Genomic DNA, 26,749 nt, shown 5'->3' with positions numbered 1-26,749 from the left:
AGTCTCTTGCAACACTCCTAAATTTATCCGTGTATTCTCCTTCTCCTCAGTCGAACTAAGCCTCTCGCTCCAAAGAATTCGCTCTTTCCTTGTTGAGAAAATCGCTTTTTCTTTGTCTGTGGCTTCAACTCTCCCTAGACTTTCATTTTTAATCTTCATTAACCCCAATTCCCTAATTCTAATTTCCCTTGTAGAAGATCTAGGAGATCAGTGGTTGAGATTATTCTAGGTCACTTTAATAATTTTATTACTTATCCTTAGAAAATGACTTAATAGTCCACAATAATCAATTGACTTTAATTATTGCAGTTTTCCTAAGTTAGACTTAGTAAAGAACACAAAATTACCTAAAGAGGCAATAAATTGTCTCCTACATGCCAAGATACCAAGCCTATGCTGTAATGTCCCTAGGGAATTTATGCCCTTAGGATTACAAGATTACAAGATAAATTCTATAATATTCCCTTTAAATCCAACAAAGGTGATGTAGAGTACAGAACAATGTAGTTAAGCTTTAGTTTGCACAATACATCAATTGTTTACCTCCATTTCAATTTACAACCACTCTTATACCGGTAGACCTTGTTGCATATAACAGTGACAGTATTGAGTGCACACAGGTATTTCACTCTACCAATAGCTTATACAATAAAACCAATCCACAAGTGCATTGTAGTTTAATATTTCTTAACCAATTAATATTGTACTGGTCCACCCTTACTGCCCTATAAATGACTATGATCCTTACAATACTTCAGGGATGTTGTAATAGCTCCCAAGAGTACTCTGCTGTCCTACTCATGACTCTTGTTTTGACAGGACAATTGATTATGAAGCCTTTGGGTTATTTGGTGGACCGACTATCTGCCACAATCTTCTTTTGTTGTGCAATCCAACTCCTTTGCTGCTTATTCTTATCAAGGAGCTCTTGAACCACTTCGCTGTCTACTATTGTGTAAACTATTGTGATGAGAGTCCCCAACTGCTGTAGATGTGATCTGAAATCTTTAGATAGATTCTAGCTGCCAAATTATCTCTAATTTGGCCCTTCTGCAACAGGAGAACTAGATCAAGGTGCTTGTTACCTCAGGAGGGAGCCCAAGAGAGCCAGCTGCCAAATCTACCCTTTAATAATCCTTTGTGAGGTACACTGCATGACATATAACATTTATTCCAATGACTATTATAACAGAGAGGGCATTGATGATTTACAATGAGAGTTTTGGTGCCCTAGTTTTCTTTAGGCCAAAACCTTGAGACATAAGCTCTCATTCCTCTTGATTTGAATAAGAGTCTTTCTATCCTAAAATGGCCACATCAGGCCTCGGTGCCAATGATCCACAGAGAAAACCTTATCTTGAACCAAAACTTCGATGACCAAGTAAGCCTCAGGATATCCATAGAGATAGCCTTCACTGCCTCAAGGCTCAAACCAAGACTTAGTTGACCAGGAAATCCACTTTTTTCTTGCCAAAACCAGATCAGAGATGTCTCAAGATATCATGCTGTAATAGAGTCAAGAAGGGAGGGGATTGGCTAGATGGTATAAATACCACCAAAACCAATCAAGGGAAAAAGGGGTCTTAAAACCCTTAGAGCATCAACTCACTAAACAGAAATATCAGATCCACAATGATGATAAAATGATTTCTCCTCTCTTATTTATAGATTCCTTATGGGGTCTCTTGTCCTTATTTTAATGTGAGGGGCTACAAGTTTCCCTCCACTTAGCCCCAATTTTGGCTTTTTCCACAAGATTTGCCCCAATTACCCTGAATTTACCCAATGGTTCCCCACAACATTAAATAATAGGTTCCTCCTTTATCATTGACTATAGCCTATGGGGTTGGACAGGCTACTTCATCCTTCCTTGGACAATTAATTAATAGAGAACATTACATATGCGGAAGACCTTCTAAAGCTACCTCTAGCTTCAACACTCCCTCCTAGCTGTTGAATTTTGTAGCTATGGTCGGTCTTCATAATGTTTATTTGTAATTTTGTACTTGTAATAATATATTTTGTGATAAAAGAAAATTATTTGAAGCATGTTCTTCATGCTTTCAAGAAATTTTTTTTTTTTTTGTATTCACAAGAATATTTTTATAAAGCATGTTTTTCATGACCTTATCAAGAGTGGGAAAATGAAAGTTTGAAAATTGTATTTTTGCCTCCACAAGTGACCAAGTCGGCCCTCCAAGAAATCATGTTGGCTTGCCCAGAGAGACAACCATTCACATCACATGAAGGCTATAAGTAGCCCTTCGATCTACTTTGTTACATTTTGTTGGATCTATGTGTTGTTTCTCGGTGCTATCGGTCCTGATTGCCTACTTGGTCGGTGGCTGGCTTGTCAGCCACAATCTCTCCTTTAAATTTTTTAAATTTTGTTGCTTCCTGTGGTCGTGTTGAGCTTCATCGACTCACAACCCATCTTCTTGCCACCCTGACTATGTTTCAGCTGCTTCCACTTAGTTTGTTGGTGCTTGCTGTGATTCATTTACAGTTGACCTTCTCTACGCCGTGGACCTATTTCACTTCCTGTCGGCTTTCCTAATTTTCCGTTGGCTCCCCGAGCTTGTCACTTTGTCGCGGCCCTTACCCTAGTGGGTAGGTGGCCTGTCAAGCTTGTCAGCCACCCACTACCCACTCACCTCCTCTTTTTTCTTTTTTTATAAAATAAATTTGTCTTTGCCTACGCAACAATGATCATGCTCTTTTTTTATCTCTTTAAATTACCACTGCTCTGAGCTTGTTCAACTGTAAAAAGAAATTCAAACTCAGTGCTGATTTCTTCAGCCCTAAACAAAAAATTTCTCCTTTTCACGATCACGGCCAAACTTGGCCCAACGATCCCGTACAAACCATGGCTTTTTTGTTTATGAGATCGGTTTGTTTCAAAGCTTTTATTCTGAATGTTAAAGTTACTGCAAACCTAGCACCCTACACCTAAAATTCCTAGCAAAAAAATTGATTTACTGATTTAAATGCATAGCTTGGTTCCTAACATAATAAAATTTAACATAAGCAAATATAGCGATCTCAATTGCAATGACACAATAGAATCTGCTTAATCAAATTAGTTCATCATTAACAATGATTTAGAACCTACTTGGGCTCTCGTCTTGGGATAATGACCCAAGTGAGAAAATACAAAAATAAAAATGCCTTAGATCTGATCTAGCAGATCTGTCCTAAATTGGTGCTCGATTTACTTGGTAGATCTGGGTCTCCAGGCTCCCTCCTGTACTTACTTGGACCCGATACTCTAGTGTATCACACTCCTCCTCCTCCTGAGGCTAGTACCATTGTATAGTGTGTCTTCTTCCTCTTCCTAACCTTACTTTTATAACTTTGCATTGAGCTAAAAGCCTAAACCCCTAACACTAATCTCCAAAGTAGTTGACGACTGAGATTAGATTTCGCCTCATTTGAGATCAATGGCTGAGATTGAAACAAAATTATCAAAGTAAATTACTTTACTTTTCCTAAGTTTACTTTATCTCAATGAACCAACATAATACTTATGTACTTTTCCTAAGTTGCAAAGCAACTTTTTCAACCTAGAGCAAGTATCCTAGGGAGATCTTGTGGGCGACTTCTGCATGCCTAGCCACTTAAACCTATGCAGAAGTACCTTCTCGAGCTACAAAATTTAAAACCATATAGTTCATAAAAGATTTGAAATAACTTGGAGCTAACGAAGGGTTTCCATAAAATTTTGGAAAATTGGAAAGCACATCAAAAGAGAGAAAATGTGGATATTTTGAAACACATGATATATCAGGAGGAACAAATACATTATCATAAAAATCCTTCTTGTTAGAAGCCATACCTTGGACAAATAGGACGGTGACTTTTAAAAAATCAGAGAGTTGCTTATCAATCATACAAATACCAAAGATGTCGAGTTGCCAATATACCCTAATTTTTCTTCAGGGCAATTACCTCTTGTAGTGTACTTTTGTTTTTTTTTTTTTGTATTTTCTTTTAGTGGAATCGATAGATGAGACCTATCAAGTTAGCAGCAAAAATCTTACCGACGTACAATACACAAGAAATTTTATATTTAAAAGACAAAAATCAAACCTGGCGTACTGAAATCAAATGGTTAAAAGTCAAGACAAAAGAAATTTACAGTTCCAAAATTTAAAAAATATCTGTCGATAAAGAATTGCTATGATCTGAATGGTAATCAAGAAGAATTATTCACGGTTTGCTTGGGAATTTTGTTTCTTCAGTTGTTTCATTGGTAGGAAAGTGTTACCTTCTTTGATATGCTCGATCAAATTTGTATGAGTTTAACAAATTCATAAAATGCCCGAAATTCCTTATAAGTGGAAATGCTGGTTTACCATACAAGAGATGTAGGTGTATTTCTTCAAATTGTGACTCATAAAATATTCCTTCACAGTTTTAAAATTCCCAGTTGAATTTCTGGCAGTGATTACTTACTGATTTAAATAAGGTAGATACATGGAATATCTTGAATTTTTTAAACATTCAGGTATTGATTTCAGCTAGTTATTCGTGCCTTGTCATTTGTACATTGTTTATATTATGGAATTTCTGTGGTGAATTCTGATAACATCCAATTCTGCGGCCTGCCATATGTTCTCATTCTGTTTTGGACTTTTTAGTATATAAAACAATTTAGATAGAATTGTTGAAGTCGCTTTTTTCATATGGTTTACTCATCTACTCACCCAATATGGTTTATAATTTCACTTATGTTTCCTCTGTTTCATTCAGATAATTGCTCCACAAAGTATGAGTGGAGTTGTCCTTGATGCACCAGAGGCCACCAAGCTTCTAAGTGCTGTTGCAATTGCTTTGTCAAATTGTGACAGGTTAGTTGCCATTTTGTATTGCTAGCCCTTTGTCTGTGAAATTGTAAAAGTTGATTCTTCAAAACTGAAGATCTTTACATAATTTAGATATATGCTGATTCTTCACCAGTGAGGATCCTTACATAATTTAGATATATTCATCTCAGACGTTGGATCAATCTTTCCCTGATTGGTTTAACATACATGCATGCTTTTCTTTTAGTCCCATTTACAATTGGTCATTCACAAGCTTTAATAAAATTCTAATTTCAGATTCTATTTGTTGAATGCTGTTGCCATTGATGCCAACATCAATTCTTGTACACTCTTAATATTTGTCTAGTTTGCATCAATTGGAAGCTCCAAAGGACAAGTTAGCCTGGAAAACCTTAGAAGCCCTGCACTTTTTGATGATTTTGAGGATGACGATCAGTGAATTTGCCCCCATGACATCGCCAGATGATGCTCCTCGTCATGCCAATTTTAACGATATATGGCATGCTTTGAAACTCTTCACGGTTTGAAACTTATGCCCTTGAGAAGATCAAAGCCCCCTTCTTGTGGCCATAAACCCAAAGACAAGATGATGTGCCAGTCCGTCATTAGACATTTATCCAACTCATGGGCATAGAAGGATTTTCGTTAGTTATTACTGAAGTCAACTTTGTTAGGAAATGATGTTCATTTATTTTCATAAATCAAATTAGTCCCAAAAGGTTAAATTAAATTGGTCCAAAGTTTTGGCTCCAAGTCAAATTCAAATTTAAATTTGAATTTTGTTTTTGGCTTCCCTCCAAATTGTGCAAGTTGGCTCTCTCAAGAATACCTATTCTAGATCCATATAAAGGCACTCATCTCTCCTCAAAAGGCAAGGATTCAATGCTGATCTGAGGTATCTAGCTTTTGCGGCCAAGAGTAGTCCTGGAAATCCTTAAAAGGAGGTCGAATTCTTGAAAAGTTTTCTCTGGTTTAATTTTTGATCTGGGTTTTCTAAGGGATTTTGTTGGGATGTTATTAATCTGCAATGTAGCCCCTTCAAACCTCATTGTGAAGCTGATCCAACTGCCAAAGAGGGTGAGACTGACTCGCTGATTCATGAAGCCTACTCGGCCTTCATTACTATGGCATATTTCTGGGTTTCTATATTTTGTTTGTAGGTTAATCACGTATAAGAACAAGTCTATTGTAGCCCTATCCTTCTGAAGATCACCATGTTTCTGAGATATTTGGTGAAAGTTTGTTGTATGTCTTTTGCATTTCAAGACTGGTTGGACTTAATATTTCTCAAGGAAAATCTGCATTGTATTAAAGGCTATTTTCTGTGGGCTAATCGAAGGATATTTGTTGCTCTTTGCACCCTTTCTGAGACCATCTATGGACAGTTCGTACAGCTAAGTCTAAAGGCAAAGCATTGTGATAGAACTTTTGCAGTTATTGAGAAATTAATGATGTATGGTTACTGTGCAATAAACTTGAAATTGCTTTGGGCACAGTTCTAATAACCACTGGTTTAACCTGGCAATTTTTTAGTTATGATCGCAATCTGAATTGGAGCCATGAATACAACTGTAAGTTCTACGTAAAGTTTGTTTTATTGGACTGTGATTCTAGGGCATAATCAATCTAGTGCATCTTGGATTTCTGAAGCGTAAATCATGGCTTTGATCTGAATTGAAGTGCATATGGATTGGGCATTTATATGATGAAGACCAGAGTGTCTTGTGCATAGTGCACTTAAACTATGTAATTTTGTTTATAGTCTGGGTGCGAAATGATTTAAATTTGAAGTGCACACCTGTGCAAAGGTAGAACCTTCACACGTGTGAACAGAAACAAGCCAAAATACCTGAATATCTCTCTCCTTTGACTTCACTATTTTTCTTCTTTTCTTTGGCACATAAATTGATGTGTTGAGTGAGTAAATGAATGAGGTCGAAGTGTCTTGTATTTATAACTGTCCAGGAGGTTGAATAGTTGCCTCTTTAGGCTGACTTTTCTAGAGCTTACTTGGTCTTGTGGATGACAGTTTGACTCAAATAAAATATTTTTTCTTTTTTCTTACAAGAGGATCTTTACGTAATTTAGATATATCTGATTCTTCACAACCGAGGATCTTTACATAATTTAGATATATTTATGTTAGACGTTGCATCAAGCTTTCCCTCCTTGGTTTAACGTACATGCATGTTTTTCATTTAGTCCCGTTTACAATTGGTCATTCACGACCTTTAATAAAATTCTAATTTCAGATTCTATTTGTTGATGTTGTTGTCATTGATGCCAACATCAATTCTTGAAAGCGCTTAATGTTCACCTAGTTTGCATCAATTGGAAACTCCAAAGGACAAGTTAGCCTGGAAAACCTTAGAATGCCTGCCCTTTTTGAAGATTTTGAGGATAACGATCAGGGAATTTGCCTCCGTGATCACTATCAGCTGATGATCCTTGTCATGCCAATTCCAACGATATATGGCATGCTTTTTAACTCTTCATTGTTTGAAAGTTATGCCCTTCAGAAGGTCATAGCCCCCTTCTTGTGGCCATAAACTCGAAGACAAGATGATGTGCCAGCCCGTCATTAGACATATGTCCAACTCATGGGCATAGAAGGATTTTCATTAATTATTATTGAAGTCATCTTTGTTTGGAAATGATGTTCATTTATTTTCATAAGTCAAATTATTCCCAAAAGGTTAAATTACATTGGTCCAAAGTTTTGGCTCCAAGTCAAATTCAAATTTAAATTTGAATTTTATTTTTGGCTTCCCTCCAAATTGTGCAAGTCGGCTCTCTCAAGGATACCTATTCTAGATCTATAGTAGTCTTGGAAATCATTAAAAGGAGGTTGAATTCATGAAAGGTTTTCTCTGGTTTAATTTTTGATCTGGGTTTTCTAAGGGATTTCGTTTTGATATTATTAACTTGCAGTGTAGCCCCTGCAGACCTCATTGTGAAGCTGATCCAAATGCCAAGTAGGGTGACACTGTTAAAATTGGCAACTAGGGCCAAAGTCCTGTGGTTTGTTGGCCAACAACTAAATAAACCCCACATGTGCTCAACGTTTTAGTATAAAAGGAGATGACTTGAGAGCCATTTTACACACACTTCACTCTTGATTTCTCTCCACTTGTTCTGGGTTTTAGAGGAAGAAAAATCTAAGAGAGGAAGCCCTAAATCACAGAAGGGAGAGGAGCCCTAGTATGAAGCCCTAGACGCAATATCTACAAGCCCTAACGCAGTCCTAAGGAGGAGGATCTACACAGCTATGGAGGAGGTCTTAGTAGCCCTAGCCGTAGTCCTAGCAAGCCCTAGCCTATGACAGCTCTACACATCCATTTGTGGAGGAAGAGAGCTCGTTGAAGGAGGATAATTCCCTGTGGTAGCCGCAACAAGAAGAGGCAGTGACGTGTAAAAGGAAGACCGTTTTGGGTCTATTTCAAGGGTCCAAAGTGCTAAAGGAGGGCCGAGTTCCCTTGCAGGAAGAGCCACAATCATAGGGCATTTTTGAGGGCACTTTGGAGGGGTGCAGATCCATGGAAAGGCAACCGCAACCCTACATAGTCTTGCTGTAGGGTGCCACAGTAAATTACAGGCAGGCCGAAGGGTAGACAAGGGCTAGGGCAACCCAGAATTGAAGCAACCACCCTTGGCCCCTTAAAGAAGGGCAAACACATTTCTTGGGAGTGTTTTTGGTCATGAAAAGAAGGCTTGTTAAGGACTGTTGTGTGCCTTAACCAGACCTAGTTTGCTCCAACCAAACAGGCCTCAAAACTGTGAGCTAACATGCTTATTGGAGCAAGGTTTATATGGTGTGTTGGCAACTAGATACATGGGACAGCAAGGTCACTTGGTGGAGAAAGCAATAGGACAACAAGCAATGACATGGTACAACAAGGCTACAATGGGACAACAGCAAGCATGGTGCTGCAAACTCATTAGGACAACAACAAGGTACAGTATGCCAAATAGGACAGTTAGGTAAGTGTGCTTAGTACAACATGGTAAATGGGACAACTAGGCAATGGTGCTTGTTGGAGCATAGCAAATGGGACAGCAATATGCCAAACATGGAATGGCAATGTCACTAACAGTGGGACAACAGTATGCCACATGGGACAACAGTGGCTAGCATAGTGCAGCTATGGCACATGGGACAACTGTGGCAGCATGGTGCAACAATGACACATGGGACAACAGTGACAACATAAGGTGCAACGGTATGATGTGTGGAGCATGGTCACGAGGTCCAGCATTGTGATGATGGGTGTAGCATGGTGCAGCATGATGACAAGGTGCAACATAATGATAGGTGAAGGAGTCACCTTGGAGAATCAGTTGAAGCAACATGTCTTCAACTGAGTTTAGCCATTTCATGTATCATCTTCTTAGAGATGATCTATGCTCTATATAGATAAGTCAAAGTGTTGACTTCTGTTGTAAATGTACTATCTCTCTCTCTCTCTGTTAAACTATTGAAAAACATATATGAAGAATTGGTCAAGGGTTTTCCCACATTGGGTTTTGTCCCTAGCTAGCGCCACATCTTGTGTCCTCTTGTCTTAGCTTGTCTTTTGCGATCTATGTTTATGTTCTATCTGCAATTTACTTTAATGCTGATACCTAACTGTGAAAATTTAAATAAATTGCTCTAAGCATAGAACATACCTAAAATTAATAGAGGCTGACTCGCTATTTATGAAGCTTATTCAACCTTCATTACTATGGCATATTTCTGGGTTTCTACATTTCCTTTTTAGGTTAATCACATATAAGCACAAGTCTACTGTGGTCCTATCCTTCTGAATATCACCACGTTTCTGAGATATTTGGTGAAAGATTGTTTTATGTCTTTTGCATTTCAAGACTAGTTGGACTTAATATTTCTAAAGGAAAATATGCATTGTATTAAAGGCTATTTTTTGTGGGGTAATTGAAGGATATTTGTTGCCCTTCGCACCCTTTCTGAGACCATCTATGGACAATATGTACAATTGAGTCAACAGGAAAGACGTCATGTATTTCGCAATGCGCATTGGTGTAAATGATAGAACTTTTGCAATCATTGAGAAATTAATGACGTATGGTTACTATTCAATACGCTCGAAATTGCATTGGGCACAGTTCTAATAACCACTGGTTTAACCTTGCAACTTTTTAATTATGATCGCAATCTGAATTGGAGCCATGAATAAAACTGTAAGTTCTACGTAAAGTTTGTTTTATATTACTGTGATTCTAGGGCATAATCAATCTGGTGCATCCTGGAATTCTGAAGTGTAAATCATATCTTTGATCTGAATTGAAGTGCATATGGATTGGGCATTTTTATAATGAAGAGTGTCTTGTGCATGGTGCACTTAACCTATATAATTTTGTTTATAGTTTCGGTGCAAAATGATATAAATTTGAAGTGCACACCTGTGCAAAGGTAGAATAAAATTGCTAATGCGACTTGTGCAAGTGATAAAGCATTGCACTGAAGGATTGATTGCTTGATGTAAGATTGCCATAGTTGAGATTGTGACGTTGAACAAGTTCAAAAGAAAAGCCTAACACCAGTGTTGTGGAATAGTGTGTTATGTTTATGAGAGATATGAGGTATGCTGGCAAAGTTCCTCATTTATGACTGAATCCCTATAGTAGATTATGAAACAAAATTTTCAAGACAATATCAAAAGTAGAAGTAAAAGTTATTGACACCTTTAATAGAAAGCCCCCATTCCCTGTTTGTACATGGTTATATACAAGTTTATTAAGAATAAGATTGAAATAAATGGTAGGGCTAAAAGGCTAGAGTAACTGACCTCGGAGCCCCCGTAGGCACGCTAATAGATGCACTTTTTCTACACCCCGATCCGGTCCCATACAATCGATCTGGCAATTAGAGGAAGGTTGAGGGCTTACTAATAAATAGGCTTTCTCCCATTAGACAAGAGGTATATCCATATTATGTTTTGAAAGCTATATGTTAAAGTTTAAAGGGCTTTCTATTCAAGTACATTAGAAGTATACATCTGCAATAAGAAGTGGAGGCTATCACTCTTACATCATTTGTAGTTTGGAGTCTAATTCTTATTATCTGAGGCACAAATTTATGATTCCACCAAAATTCAGTCTACCTGTGGCTGTACTTGCATCACTATCAGTGATCAAGGAATGTGAAGGGTTCTCATCTTCAATAGTAAGAAGGCACCAATATATGTAGAGCAGATCATGGAAGCAAACATCTTCAGGCATCAATAGAGCATCTTCAAGGACATGATTGAACAGTGAGTGTTGAGGTTGCTGAGCTAGGGTTTTAGCTGCAGTATTTGTACTGACAGTTAGAGGTTGAGTAGAGGCAGATTTGACAAATGTACTTGACAGACTTTATGCTACTTGGGTTTGATGCAAAAGTAGATTTGATTGGTGCTAGGGTTTGATGAGGAGAAGATCTGATTGTTGAACAAAGATTGTATTGCAAATTGTCTTGTACTGATATTGAGTGCAGATGGATCCAATTTGAAAATATATGAAACGTGGTCCACCGGCTAATTAGGGTGGCAAGGTGGTGCTAGGGGCAGGTTGGAGCCTGCATAGGGTGTTGGGTGTTGGAGCATCGTTTAGGTTGGAGCCTGTAAACTAGGGCATTGGAGTGTCCTTGCAGTTGGAGCTGGTAAACCAGGGCGTTCGAGCGTCCTTCCAGCTGGAGCGTCTTTCAGTTGGAGCTGAAAATTTTGGAAGTTGGAACTTCCTAATTGATGTAAATTATTGAAGACAAATATTAAGAAGCGTTCGGTGGTTTTTCTCCCAGAAGGGTTTCCACCTAAAAATCTTGGTGTACTGTATTGATGTCATGCATTGTTGAATGGTGTTGTTTACTGATGTGATGTTGATTTATGTTTAAACTAATGTTAATGTTAATTTGAATGCTCTGAAGATTAAAATTAACTGATTGAAAAGAAATACTGATTCACCCCACTGAGTATTTCCAACACTATTTGTACTTATAGTTAACTTGTACTGTGTGTTAAATTATCCTAAAACCAGGGGTCGAAGCAAACAGATTAGATCTAGTTACTTGCTGGAATTATAACCTCATGCATGCAACGAAAACCAGAAAAGCAATCACACAGTGCATAATTTAGTTATGCTCTTCTAGGTAAGTTCATCATTTAAAAATTATCTTTAGAACTTACAAAAGCTCCTTTATGGGAAAATGGCTGTGAGAAATTAATCAAACAAGCAACAAACCTGAAAATTTCAGTCTGCATGGAAATCAAGGCATCCTGCCCTCCAATTCATACTACTGTATGGAGTCTGTACAGACGGTTGTACAGCTTGCTTTTCTGGGCTGTATCACTGCTCTTTTCCTTGCTGTTGACTGGCTGCCTTCTTGCTAAACTACTGCTGAAATCCTCACCAATGGCTGAAAATCAAATCTCTGATTTTCTTCTTCAATCATGTGACTTGTGAAATGACTGCTCTGCCTGTCTTTGTCCTTTGCCCTCTCTTTCTTTTATAATTTTGACATGAGCAAAAAACCCTACCCTCAACAGTTGAGATCTAACCTTGAGATCAATGACTTTCTTTTAATTAAATTATGGCGTGACCCATTTTATTAATTAAATGACACTTTAATAAATAAATATTTACTTTATTAATTAATTAATAAAGTTAACTTCTGAAAGAGCATAGGATACTTTTAATGACGATTTTCATAAGTAGACACCCTCATGGAAATACCTGTCTGAGCTACAAACACTAACACTCTGTGACTCTTTCTGTTGAGAAAATCCAGAGAACAGGTAAAACAGATAAAAATCAAAATTGACTAGAGTAAGTTGCAAACTTAGAGGATATAGTCTGCAAATTAGATGCCCTTGGGGTTGGCAGAGGCTGGCCTTGCTAAACCTCTTCTGATCTTGGTTTTAGAAAACTCTTTTCTTGGGTCAGGTTCTAGAAACTTTATTCACAAAACCCTTGCCAACCTCATTTCAATAAGATATTATGTACCTTTCTAATCTGATGATAAGAATTGAAGAGGACCTAACAGTAAAGTGAGATTACTGAAACAGAATGATTACCATGAAATATTTGAGAAGGTTTCTAAAAAAACGGCATCAGAGGTTGTATAGAAATGTTTTGATGGATTGTTAAGGATAAAATTATAGTTACTGTTACCAAAATGTCATAACTAACATTTGAACAAATATCTGAATTGAGTGATGATTGGTAAAAATGACTAGTCAACTCAAATAGTAAGTATCAGATTACAAGTAGAGGTTTCTTAAAGAGATAATACAATAGGGTCCATATTTGTGAGTTTTAAACAGTCGCAGAAGAAACTATATCAATGCAATATTGGAGAATTCCTTTGACGTTATTTGTTGCCACGTTCAATAATTTTCTTAGTTTGAGATGGATATAGGGTGTCAGTTTTCTAAGGTTGAATGCTGCATTTTTTTCATTGTTTTGGTTGTATGTAAAAGTGTACATGTTGGATTTCTACTAGATGCATATTGATGACCATCTGATACTGAATTTGATAGCACTTGTACCAGTGCTATCAGGATCTGGCCATCATTTGTACCAGTGCATGATCCAACTCGCAAGGCATATAAAGGCATTCAGAACATGGATACAACACTGACTCGAAGGTTTGAAGCAGATCGCATCGGGAGCCATGTTCCAGTAAAATTGATGCATTTGGAAGGTCTCTATGAGCTCTTTATGTCAAAATTGGTAATTCTTCTGCCCCTTCACCTAAATATGGGTTTTTCTGCCCTACTCTCTTCTATCAATTGTATCTATTTAACTAACTATTCACATTATGGTGTTATGACAATTGGTCTGTCTCATCTTATGGCTCTGTTGCTTCGGTTCTGTGTGTCTGTTCACCTTTTGTTTGTGTGGAAATTTTGGCAACACTAGTAAAATTTCACCTCTATACTTGAGGTTCCCCTGGTCTGTTTATTGTTAACTTACAGCCTGAAATATTAATTACAGCAGCATATATTTCATTTATATTCAATCAAAATCACTAGGCAGCTTGAGAAAACAAACACTAACACAGTGCATTTGAAGGGGAGAAGATTCACAACCCTAAGGGCACATTCCCCTTCACAAATCAGGTCTGGAAATTATTTTATAACAAAATATTTATTACAGCCCTAAATCTGCCCTGTTAGTTCCATCTTAGCTTGTAAAGTCACATAACAAATCTGCTAAAGGTTCATATAAATCAACATACCAAATTGGCCAAGAAATTACTCATTAAAATATTAAACATAAGTCCGATATTCAGATCACAATATATGGACGGCAAAGGTACAGTTAATATTGCAACATAATGAAGATACACAAACATACCATTGGCTCATTGCACATTGATACACCATGTGTTATTCTCTTGTCACAAGATAGGCCAGCCCAGTGGCATCCAACCCCAGGCTAGGGTATCCACCATCAATAACAAACCCTAACCAACAAACATGGTCTAATAAGTCATCACTCCAAGCTACTCCTATTATCTCCAAAGGTTCGACAACAAGCTGGCTTCAACACCAACAAGCCCACCCTTGATCTTCCTCTTGCATCACACAAGTCTTCTAGGAGATTCCCCACTCTAATGCTCATGTCTTATTATTATAGGGTTTGTTACTCAAACCCTTGGCCTTCTGCATTGGGCAAATTTAAAGGCTTCAATACAAATCATAGCGTTAGCATTCGAAACTTCTTGTCCATCTAGGGTTTGCATCTGTCAAACTCTAACTTTTCTTCTCTTTCATTGGACAAGTACCAAGACCTCTAGATAACTTTATGATGGAATATCAAGAATACACCAACATAAGCTTCAAGTCTTCTTTAAACTAAGCATAAAACCAAGCTCCAAGACTTATTTACTCCACTAGGACTCCATGTTCTTGCTCTAAGGTATACATCACACAAACCCTAGGTCTTTGTTCCTCGAATCACACAAGTGCAAAGATTCTAGTGCATCCCAATCACAAACATCTATCTTCATGTATATTTTAGAGCTTACATCATAGACCCTAGCTGTTGCTCCCTTACAAGAGTTTTAGTGATTAATGACAGGCGCTCTCTTCCTTTTACATAAAGGTAGGCGAGGGAGGTGAATGTAAGACATGATGAGGTCAACACAAGTAACCATAGACCTAGGCCACCAAGACTGCCCCACATGGGGTGCTTCACTAAACAAGGATGTATAAGTGTTACACTAGAGCTTATTCAAACCCCAAATGATGCGTACTTCTTAATGTGTAGCTTGAGTGGTGTCAACCTCCAAACATTTTGGTCTTTTGATATATGATACTTAACCTTAGTCAAATATAAAGAACACCTTTCTAATATTGTCTATAGAGGACCTGATGCTATCCTTTTTCTGCCTGCCCCATATATGAACATTGATGAAGGTTTTAAATTTTGTTTGTAAATGTGTTATCATGCCCCTTTTGAGAATTGCCCATTATTCATCCATTGGTGTTAGTGCATGCAGCTGATAGAAAAATATATATATGGGCTCATCGAACATGAATTTGTGGTTATTAATCTCTAGGCAGATGTCCTCTTAAATTGCCAAAGGCAGATTACTTTATTGAAGATATTGTCATGTTAGTGAGTAGTTTTATATGTGTAAAGGCTGATTTGGTGGCACTGAAAAATCATGATTGCTATTTTCTTTAAGATCCATTTTGTTACAGATTTCTCCGGCAGCGAACTGATTGTCGTTCTTGCTTTTAAGCATTTAATGTAGTTTGTGCTCTCGTCAGTGCACAAAGTGACCTTGCAGTTTTGGAAAAGAGGATTATAAACTATATTTTATGAAACTTTGCATACAATTGTTAATCTATGAATTGTTTACCACTTTTCTCATTATTTGTTTTTTGTTTGTAATTTTTTGAAGGCATTTGCTTCATCTGATTCTTTTGCACCAATTATCCAAGTGCACTACACAATGAGATTGACATATAGGACACATATATTGGGACATGAACTTGAACACCATGAGGAGAATGAATCTCGAACTACAGAGACTAGAGTGAGCATGGAAAGTGATTTATTCAACAACAGACAATGGGATGATGACTTCCCTTGGTCTGAGTGGTACTCTGCAGAAGATCCAGTTAAAGGTATGGACATCATTATTTACTAATTAGTAAAGGTCATTTTCACCCTTTTGAAGTATAGGTTTAAATAATAGATTAGACTAGCAGTAGAAGCTCCGAATTCTAGAGGTGACAAAATAGTTTCCTCAGTTCTCATAACATGTTATGTAATAAGTTGTTAATCCAGAATTCGGGCCAACTGTTTATGATGAAGAGCATGAAATCCTGTGTGGTGTCAAATGTATTGTGTCCTTAAAATTCCTTTGGAGATAAATTTTGTTGCATGTTCCATCCTATACTTGAGCATAGTAGTGAATATGATTTTGTTAAAATTTTGTGTGCCAATTGTTAATTTTAAGTGCCAATTTCAGATTTACTGTCTCATACAGTTCTTTTACCCTCAATTTTTTTCTCTATGCAGTAAATTTATTTCTGAAAACTACAAATAGAAAATACTTTGGCACCTTTAACTCAACATTTTGCAGCAGAATTTAAAATAGAAAATTACTGAGAAAATATTAGACAAGATAGCAACAGAAATTAATCCTCCAACTTCTCATCATCTAATTTCTCAAAGAAATGATGGGCTCCTTAACCAAAGAAAATGGCCCTCAAAGTTTACAAGGAAATTACCGTAAAACTTGAGATAAATTCTTCTAGCAAAATTAGCAAACTGCTTCGCCTCTTCAAGCCCCTTTGCATCTACACGTGCGGCTTGGAAAACCTTGCCGCGTCAGACATTTGGCTTGGAAAACCCTACCGCTTTACACGTATGGGGATGGCCTGTTGAGAAATCAATGCTTATAGGAATTAGGGTTTGATTCCTCCTTCTTGATAATTACTTGTGAATTATGTTGGCTTCTTTTACTTCTTTATTAGTTTATCTTTCATCAAGTAATTACCAAATTATATGTATATGAAGACCACAAGAACACGAGACACAAGATGTAGGCGCTCAGCAAGGGCAAAACACCTATAAGGGGAAAACCTAGTCAAACTCTTCCTTTAGTAGATTCAAATCAAGATGAGACTTTTCAAGAGTTCTTAGACCTAGACAAATACCTCCTCCAACCACCAAGTCAGCCCTTCACTTCAATAGTTGATCCTTGTCAAAGTCTCCAAGTAACAACTCGCCAGCAACAACTTCAATCCAAAATTTCGACTCCCTAGCAGTAGAACTTTGATCCCCAATAACAGAATTTTGGTCCTGCAGTAAACACAAAATTTTAGCCCCAACAATTGCCTAGAAACTTCTCATGTGTGAGAGATAGATAGTCTAGAAACTCGAATGAGGTTTTCCCAAATTTCATCCTCCTCCATCTATTTCACTCTCTTTTCTGCCTTTCTTCCTTGAAGATCGAACTTGTTTAGTGAATGTGACAAATGGATTGAACTGTCTCTCTATATATAGCCTTTTTGCTAGGTCGAATTGCCGTAATGTAGGTTGACTTCATGGGGGCAAGGTCAACTTGGTGTGGAGGTGACAAATAACCTTTTTGACTCAAAAATAATTCTTTTTACATGATACAAAAGCCTAATAAGGGTCTAATATAAACATAGTTTTCAAAGCCGGCCTTGCTAACTGGTTACCAGTCTAACTGGTCGGTTAGTAGGCCCATGGGTCGAAACTGGCCAAAAAACCCGGTCAGAGGGGGCACTTCGCCATTTTTTGTAGAAAACCGGTCCTAATTGGCCGGTTTAGGACAGAACCGGCCAGTTTCGTCCTAAACCAGTGGATTAGGAGGCACGCCCACCATGAGCCCAAAAAGCGACTTTTTTATTGTGTTTTAGGGGTTTTGGAGGGAAACTAAGGGTGATTTCCCTCCAAAAACACCCTCTCCAAGCCTTTAAGAGGCCCTTCTCCCTCTCATTTGTCTCACACATCTCATTTGGAGTGTTTGTGAGTTTGATTGGGAGCTTGGAGAGTGTTGAGTTTTTGCTGGAGTAGTGGAACAACAGAGTTTAAGCTAAGTAGTAGTCATCATGCCTCCAAAAGCCAGAGATACTGCATGGGCTCATTGTGATATGATTGATGGCAAAATGATCTACAAATATTGCCAAAAATCCATTTAAGGACGGGGTAATAACAGGTTCAAGCAACACTTGGCTGGGATAGGAGGCCATGTAAAGCCATGTGGAGCACCAAATGAAATAATAGGGCATATTAGGGCAAAATACCTTCAGAAGTTTGAGACTCAAGTCACTGAACCAATAGAGAAGTTTGTAACTGCAAAGTTTGGGAGTCGAGACTCAACCGAGTTTGATCATGATGACTCATGAGAAGTTTCAAGTGATAATGTTGATCACTATTATAGTATTATCATATATGTAGACTCGAGTCTTGTAGCAGGCCACTGGCCCCATAGTTTGTAGGCTTTGTTTTTGCACTCTAGAGGCCAGTTAGAGCCTCATTGCTTATGTATTTTGTCGATGATATGTATTGCAGTCGGTGCTATTTTGATATATTCACCTTTACATGGTATATAAATGAGCAATCTTTGCATATTTTGTCTCTATTGGCTTGGAATCATGGTTTTAAATCTTAAAAATAGTTTTTTTCATTAAAAATTAAATATTTAATGTATTTTTCTAGAACTGGTTCGTTTAGACCAAACCAGTGTCGGTTAGACCGGTTCCGGTCGGTAAACTGGTTCATTAGGTGGACCGGTCCGGTCACCAGTTCTGGTTTTAAAAACACTGAATACAAATGACAATGACTCTAATGACTCAAGACAAAACCTAGAAGCTTTCAATGGAGGCTTTGACTTAGAAAACATAGACCCAAGCATGAAACCCATGCTTTAATAAGTCATTTTCTTTAATAATAAATTTTCTTTTGACAAGTACAATTATGAAGACCGATGCCAGTTACATTCTTCAACACTCCTCTTAACTAGGGAGGTATTCATAATTACATACGTATACAAGTACATGGAAGATCTCAAAATGATATAATTACGAAGAGTTTTAGCACACTCAGTGCTGCGGACTAGATACTTGACCAGGGTATTCTAACCGGGTGGGACTATGGGGACTGAAGCTTTATCTAATCTAGGTACCATCAGGCTTTCAAGCTCTACCACCAACCCATGGATCTAGGTGCGTATCTAAGGTCAGAGCTCCATGACCAACGCCACCCTCCCTCTTTGGGATGTAGGAATTTACAGGGTAAGTTCCTCAGAAAGAACACCAAAAGGACATCGCTCACAACCAGATCACAGATCAATACACCAGTATTTTTGACGTGGTTAAAACCCTCAAAGAGGGAAATAGTCCACGGCCTGCGCCAACGTGGCTACTACAGGCAATTTATTAATCAAAGAATGAAAATTTACATAAGCTTCTCTCATGCACGGATTACCCGAACAATGACCCTCCATGCGCTTAAAATAGAACTCATGGACCAATCGGGTGTCAAGCCACGGATCAAGTGTCGGTAATACCGAGGAGAGAGTGAACCATCGGATCACTACATATCGTGACCGTCGGATTGTAAGTTACAAAATGTACAACGGTAAAGAAACACACTTTACCTAACTCTATACTAGACCAAGTTGAACTTAACTATTTCCTATGTGTCGGAATATCCTAACATCCCCCCTTAAGAACAACTTGGGATAGGATTGAAGGATTTACAAATATGATACAATAGGAGAAGGAAGGAGGCACTAGAGCCTATCCCCCCTTAGTGACAACTTCCTGAACTCCAAGCATATATCGAAGCTTAGTGAACTTCGCCTCTGTGAGAGCCTTTGTGAAGATGTCTGCAACCTGATCATCTGTTGAACAATATTGCACTTCAAGAACATGGTCATGAATGAGCTTTCTGATGAAGTGCATGTGTAGTTCAATGTGTTTACTGCGCTGATGCTGGACTGGATCTTTGCATAGCTGAATGGCACTTTGATTATCACACCAAAGTGTGGTTGGATGCTGCTGCTCAAAGCCAAACTCTGATAGGATCTGACGAAGCCACAAGGCTTCCTTACTAGCTTCCACGGCACCACGATACTCTGCTTCTGCTGACGAAAGAGAAATGGCAGCCTGTTTCTTACAAGCCCATGTAATAGGTCCTGAACCAAGAGTGAAGACATAACCGACAGTAGACTTCCGATCATCAGGGTCACCAGCCCAATCAGAATCAGTGAAACCAACTAATAGAGGAGCTGCTTTGGCACTGTAATGAATCCCAAACTGTACTGTACCTCGAACATAACGAAGTATTCTTTTGGCTGCTTTCCAATGACTTTCACGGGGGTTTTGCATAAAACGAGCAACAAGGCCAACAGCAAAGGAAAGATCAGGACGAGTATGGGTTAAATACAAGAGTTTTCCTACAAGTTGACGGTATAAGGTAGCATCAACTTCAGGAGAAGTACAAGAGACTGAAAGTTTGACTCCAGACTGAAAGGGAGAAGGGGCTGGCTTACAGTCTTCCATGTGAAAATGACGAAGAATATCACAAGCATACTTGGATTGGGAAAGGAAAATACCCTCCTTGAATTGCAAGACTTGAAGACCGAGAAAATAGTGTAAGTGTCCTAAGTCTGTCATTTCAAATTTCTTTTTAAGGCTGGACTTCACATGGTTGATAAGGTTGGGATCACTACCAGTAAGAATAAGATCATCAACATAAAGAACAAGGATGATAAGAGAGTTGCCCACTTTCTTGGTGTAGACAGTATTGTCAGAATAACACCGAGAAAAGCCAGATTCTAAAAGAAAGCTATCCATTTTGGCATACCAAGCCCGAGGAGCTTGCTTGAGACCATAGAGAGATTTCTTAAGTCGACATACAAGGCTGGAGTCTGTTTGGATGAAGCCAATGGGTTGTTCCATATAGATTTCTTCATGCAAGTCCCCATGCAAGAAGGCAGATTTAACATCCATCTGATGGACTTCCCATTTTAAAGAGGCAGCAAGGGAAAGAACAAGGCGGATAGAGTTCATTTTGGCAACAGGGGAGAAGGTTTCAGTGTAGTCAATGCCTTCAACCTGTGAAAAGCCCTTAGCAACAAGACGAGCTTTATGTTTATCTACATTCCCATCTGGTCCATACTTGGTTCTGTAAACCCATTTACATCTAACAAGTTTGCGTCCCTTTGGTAGAGGAACAAGATCCCATGTATCATTTGCCAACAATGAATGATATTCTTCATTCATAGCTGCTTCCCAATGTGGATGGCCTGAAGCTTCTGCAAAAGTGTCAGGATCATGATTTACTGGAGCTTGAGCCAGTAAAGAAGAGGCTCTTTCAAACTGAGAACGTGTACGTCGCTGATCTGTAGGATCACCGGCAAGATCACCTGCTGCATCCCGAGTAGCACGGACCCATCTTGGAAGTTGAGGATCCTGAGAAGGTGGGGGAGGATTATCATCCTCACTTTCATCATCTGAAGAAGAAATGTTTTCAAAAGTAGAAGAGATAGGAAGAGGTGGCACATCCGCCGGACTAGGCTCGCAGGCCGATTTATTTTCATCAAATTTTACATCTCTTCTAATGATAACATTTTTGGACTTAAATGGAATAAGTCTATAACCTTTTACATCTTCAGAATATCCAACAAAAGTACATTTCTCACTCTTAGGTTCTAAAGCTTTATGCTTTTCATCTGGAATATGGGCCCATGCTTCACTTCCAAAAACACGAAAGTGACTTACATCTGGTTTAATGGAACTCCAAGCTTCTTCTGGAGTGATATTCTTTAGAACCTTAGTAGGAGTGCGATTGATTATATAATTTGCACAATTAATTGCTTCGGCCCAAAAACTAAGACTGAGTCCTTTAGATTGCAGCATACAATTAGCCATTTCCTTTAAGGTGCGATTTTTCCTTTCAGCTACACCATTTTGTTGTGGAGTGTATGGAACAGTATGTTGCATTTGAATTCCATTTTCGGCGCAAAAGTTGATGAATGTGTTTTTAACATATTCTCCACCATTATCAGTTCTTAGCTTAAGAATTTGATGTCCAGATTGTTTTTCAACAAAGGCTTTGAAGGCCAAAAATGTGTTAAATACTTCGCTCTTGAGTTTTAAGAAGTATACCCAAGTGCGTCTGGAGAAATCATCAATGAAAGTTAAGAAATACTTGCAGCCAGAGAATGAAGCAACAGGAAGTGGACCACATAAATCACTGTGCACAAGCTGTAAAGGGGCTGAGGCGTGCCAAGAGGCACGTTTGTCAAAACTGTCCCGATGATGTTTTCCAAGTACACATCCGGAACAAACACCATCTCTGCAAGATACCATAGGAAGACCTGTCACCATATTTTCTTTACATAGATGCTGAAGGGAGCGATAGTTTAAGTGACCAAATCGCTCATGCCAAAGTTTGCTCACTTCATCATTATGAGCAACAAATACTGAGGGAAGATTTGATGACCCAAAGTTGTGAAACTTATACAACCTTGTGGAATCATCAGCAATACTAGTAGCTAGAATCTGTTTAGGATCTCTTAGATCCTTGATTACAACATCATGAGGTGAAAATTCAACAATTTTACCTTCAAAAGTAGAAGAGATAGGAAGAGGTGGCACATCCGCCGGACTAGGCTCGCAGGCCGATTTATTTTCATCAAATTTTACATCTCTTCTAATGATAACATTTTTGGACTTAAATGGAATAAGTCTATAACCTTTTACATCTTCAGAATATCCAACAAAAGTACATTTCTCACTCTTAGGTTCTAAAGCTTTATGCTTTTCATCTGGAATATGGGCCCATGCTTCACTTCCAAAAACACGAAAGTGACTTACATCTGGTTTAATGGAACTCCAAGCTTCTTCTGGAGTGATATTCTTTAGAACCTTAGTAGGAGTGCGATTGATTATATAATTTGCACAATTAATTGCTTCGGCCCAAAAACTAAGACTGAGTCCTTTAGATTGCAGCATACAATTAGCCATTTCCTTTAAGGTGCGATTTTTCCTTTCAGCTACACCATTTTGTTGTGGAGTGTATGGAACAGTATGTTGCATTTGAATTCCATTTTCGGCGCAAAAGTTGATGAATGTGTTTTTAACATATTCTCCACCATTATCAGTTCTTAGCTTAAGAATTTGATGTCCAGATTGTTTTTCAACAAAGGCTTTGAAGGCCAAAAATGTGTTAAATACTTCGCTCTTGAGTTTTAAGAAGTATACCCAAGTGCGTCTGGAGAAATCATCAATGAAAGTTAAGAAATACTTGCAGCCAGAGAATGAAGCAACAGGAAGTGGACCACATAAATCACTGTGCACAAGCTGTAAAGGGGCTGAGGCGTGCCAAGAGGCACGTTTGTCAAAACTGTCCCGATGATGTTTTCCAAGTACACATCCGGAACAAACACCATCTCTGCAAGATACCATAGGAAGACCTGTCACCATATTTTCTTTACATAGATGCTGAAGGGAGCGATAGTTTAAGTGACCAAATCGCTCATGCCAAAGTTTGCTCACTTCATCATTATGAGCAACAAATACTGAGGGAAGATTTGATGACCCAAAGTTGTGAAACTTATACAACCTTGTGGAATCATCAGCAATACTAGTAGCTAGAATCTGTTTAGGATCTCTTAGATCCTTGATTACAACATCATGAGGTGAAAATTCAACAATTTTACCTTCAAAAGTAGAAGAGATAGGAAGAGGTGGCACATCCGCCGGACTAGGCTCGCAGGCCGATTTATTTTCATCAAATTTTACATCTCTTCTAATGATAACATTTTTGGACTTAAATGGAATAAGTCTATAACCTTTTACATCTTCAGAATATCCAACAAAAGTACATTTCTCACTCTTAGGTTCTAAAGCTTTATGCTTTTCATCTGGAATATGGGCCCATGCTTCACTTCCAAAAACACGAAAGTGACTTACATCTGGTTTAATGGAACTCCAAGCTTCTTCTGGAGTGATATTCTTTAGAACCTTAGTAGGAGTGCGATTGATTATATAATTTGCACAATTAATTGCTTCGGCCCAAAAACTAAGACTGAGTCCTTTAGATTGCAGCATACAATTAGCCATTTCCTTTAAGGTGCGATTTTTCCTTTCAGCTACACCATTTTGTTGTGGAGTGTATGGAACAGTATGTTGCATTTGAATTCCATTTTCGGCGCAAAAGTTGATGAATGTGTTTTTAACATATTCTCCACCATTATCAGTTCTTAGCTTAAGAATTTGATGTCCAGATTGTTTTTCAACAAAGGCTTTGAAGGCCAAAAATGTGTTAAATACTTCGCTCTTGAGTTTTAAGAAGTATACCCAAGTGCGTCTGGAGAAATCATCAATGAAAGTTAAGAAATACTTGCAGCCAGAGAATGAAGCAACAGGAAGTGGACCACATAAATCACTGTGCACAAGCTGTAAAGGGGCTGAGGCGTGCCAAGAGGCACGTTTGTCAAAACTGTCCCGATGATGTTTTCCAAGTACACATCCGGAACAAACACCATCTCTGCAAGATACCATAGGAAGACCTGTCACCATATTTTCTTTACATAGATGCTGAAGGGAGCGATAGTTTAAGTGACCAAATCGCTCATGCCAAAGTTTGCTCACTTCATCATTATGAGCAACAAATACTGAGGGAAGATTTGATGACCCAAAGTTGTGAAACTTATACAACCTTGTGGAATCATCAGCAATACTAGTAGCTAGAATCTGTTTAGGATCTCTTAGATCCTTGATTACAACATCATGAGGTGAAAATTCAACAATTTTACCTTCACCTGAATGAGTTATCTGATATACAGATAGAAGGTTGCAGGATAAGGTTGGAACACATAATACATCATTAAACTGACCATTGTCTAGATGAACAGTTCCAGTCCCTACAACATTAAGAGATCTATCATCACCAACATATATATTTTTGGTGTTACAATCATTTAAAGAAGAAAACATGGCTTGGTTTTTGGCCATGTGATAAGAGGCTCCAGAATCAATGAGCCACTCATGAGAAGGAGAAGAAGAAGATACATTTAATGCATAACCAGACTGAGATGATTGACAACGACATGCAGAAAGTGCCATTCCGGAAGTTGAAGTTGAAGTATGCTCCACATGGATGTTATGTTTCTTCATTGCGGCTTCCAAGGCTTCCATCTTCTTAAAGCATTTAGATTCTAAGTGGCCATCTCGATTACAAAAGTTACAATGTCTATCAGTCTTCTTCCATTTGTTTTTATTGGTCTTATCATTTTGCTGAAATGATCTTTCATTTTGAGGCTGAGTTTGCTTAGGACCCTTGTTTGGTTTAGGACCATTCTTTTTAGGATATGACTTCTTAGGATTCTTTGAATTTAGTTGCTGCTGGGCGGCTAACGCTTTCTTGGAAGAGTTTCCAAGATTAAGAAGACCAAGGTGTAAGAGTTTTTCTTGTTCTCTTATTAAGGAATCACAAAAGGAGTCAAAGGAAGGGGCCTTGTAGTCTTTTCCTTGACAAATGAAAGCTTCCTTTGTAGAATGGAAAGTGGAAACAAATACAGAGTAGGCTGGTCCCAACTTAGTAAGGATGGAATAAATAAGGTTACCATCTTCTTTCTTAACCTTAACACCTTCCAAGAGATATCTAAGGGTCTTGAATTTGGACAAGAAATCTTCAATGCAAGAAAAATTATTAGGATCCAAAGTAAGCAACTCATTTTCAAGTTGATGGGCTCTAATTTCATTTTTAATCCCAAAAACTTTAGCGATTTTTTCCAATGCTTCATGAGGAGTCTCAAGTTCTGCAATATGGAATCTAAGATCAGGAGAAATAGACATCCCTATCAAACCACGTGCTTGATCTTGTCTATTTTCCCATTTTGCAGCCTTGTCTTCATCTTTTGGTTTCTTCTCTTAGTCTGTGGCTATTCTGTAGAGACCTTTACTTCTAAGTAAATCTTCCATGTAGGCTATCCATTGGAAGTAGTTAGTGCTGTCAAGAATGACTTGGCATGGACTTTCCATTTTAAAAAAAAACTGAAGCTGAAGATGCTGAAAGTAAGTGTTTCAATGGATAGATCTCGAAAAATTAGGCTGTTTTAAAAAAACGGCTCTGAAAAAGGCTTTCGGATGAAGAAGTTATGGCTTTTTGAAAAAAATTTGTTGAAGTTGCCGGCAAAGTGCGCGAATGTGCGGGAATGAAAAAATCCGCCCCCACAAAATGGAGACTTGAACCCAAGACCTCTACTCTCTTAAAATAGCTTTGAACCAATTGATGTATACAAAAAATTTGAGAGAGAGAGAGAGAGAGAGAGAGAGGGGGGGGGGCTTGATTTGCGTGCTTGCCTTGAGAAAGCTCTTTTTCCCTACAAGACACAAAACACAAAACCCAACACAAATATGCAAAGAAAAACGAACCTTGCGGCTCGAAGTTAGCTTTAGCAAAAAAACTAGATATTTTAAAAAAAATGAACCTTGCGGCTCAAAGTTAGCTTTAGCCGAAAAACTAAATATTTTTCTCAATGTTTCTGATTTTCCGAGATCACACTAAGGTGTAGGGAAAAGAGCATACGCATGAGAAAAATCCTTCCTTTCTGTTTCTGATTTGCCCAGATCGCACAGAGTCGCAGGGCAAAGAGCATACGCAGAATTGAAAGGTATAGATCCGGTTAAAAAAAAGAGGCTAAATAAACCAAAACTGAAATAAGCAGAGAGAAAATAACAGTAAATTGCAAAAACACTGTATACCTCCCGATCTGAAAAAAATGACGTAGCTAGGGCTACCGGAAACCTTTTCGCGTGAAACGAAAGGGGTTCCTCACTGGAACAGATGCTCCGAACGCAACAGAGCAGTCCTCTCGGCCCGAAAGCAGTCAGAAACAGCAGATCTAGGAAACGACAGCCGCA

General features: G+C 38.2%; 1 protein-coding gene across 7 annotated transcripts in view; it reads left to right on the top strand.

The window, feature by feature from the left end:
- Positions 1-26,749, top strand: part of LOC149162252 (uncharacterized) — a 304,337-nt gene that overhangs the window by 21,229 nt on the left and 256,359 nt on the right. For 6 of the 7 annotated variants that reach the window (XM_089437182.1, XM_089437180.1, XM_089437181.1 and 3 more), the window contains exons 6-8: positions 4,753-4,850; positions 13,361-13,553; positions 15,736-15,961. In XM_089437182.1, the coding sequence (XP_089293308.1) occupies positions 4,753-4,850; positions 13,361-13,553; positions 15,736-15,961 (517 nt within the window). The remainder of the gene's footprint in view (positions 1-4,752; positions 4,851-13,360; positions 13,554-15,735; positions 15,962-26,749) is intronic. The other variant, XM_089437179.1, reaches the window with a different exon arrangement.

The sequence above is a fragment of the Pinus tabuliformis genome, chromosome 5_2, assembly GCF_031772625.1.
Source record: "Pinus tabuliformis cultivar Carrire ecotype Pingquan chromosome 5_2, CPIR1, whole genome shotgun sequence".
Taxonomy (NCBI): Eukaryota; Viridiplantae; Streptophyta; class Pinopsida; order Pinales; family Pinaceae; genus Pinus; species Pinus tabuliformis.
The sequence above is the reverse complement of the archived record's forward strand: the minus strand, read 5'-3'. Positions and strand labels throughout refer to the sequence as shown.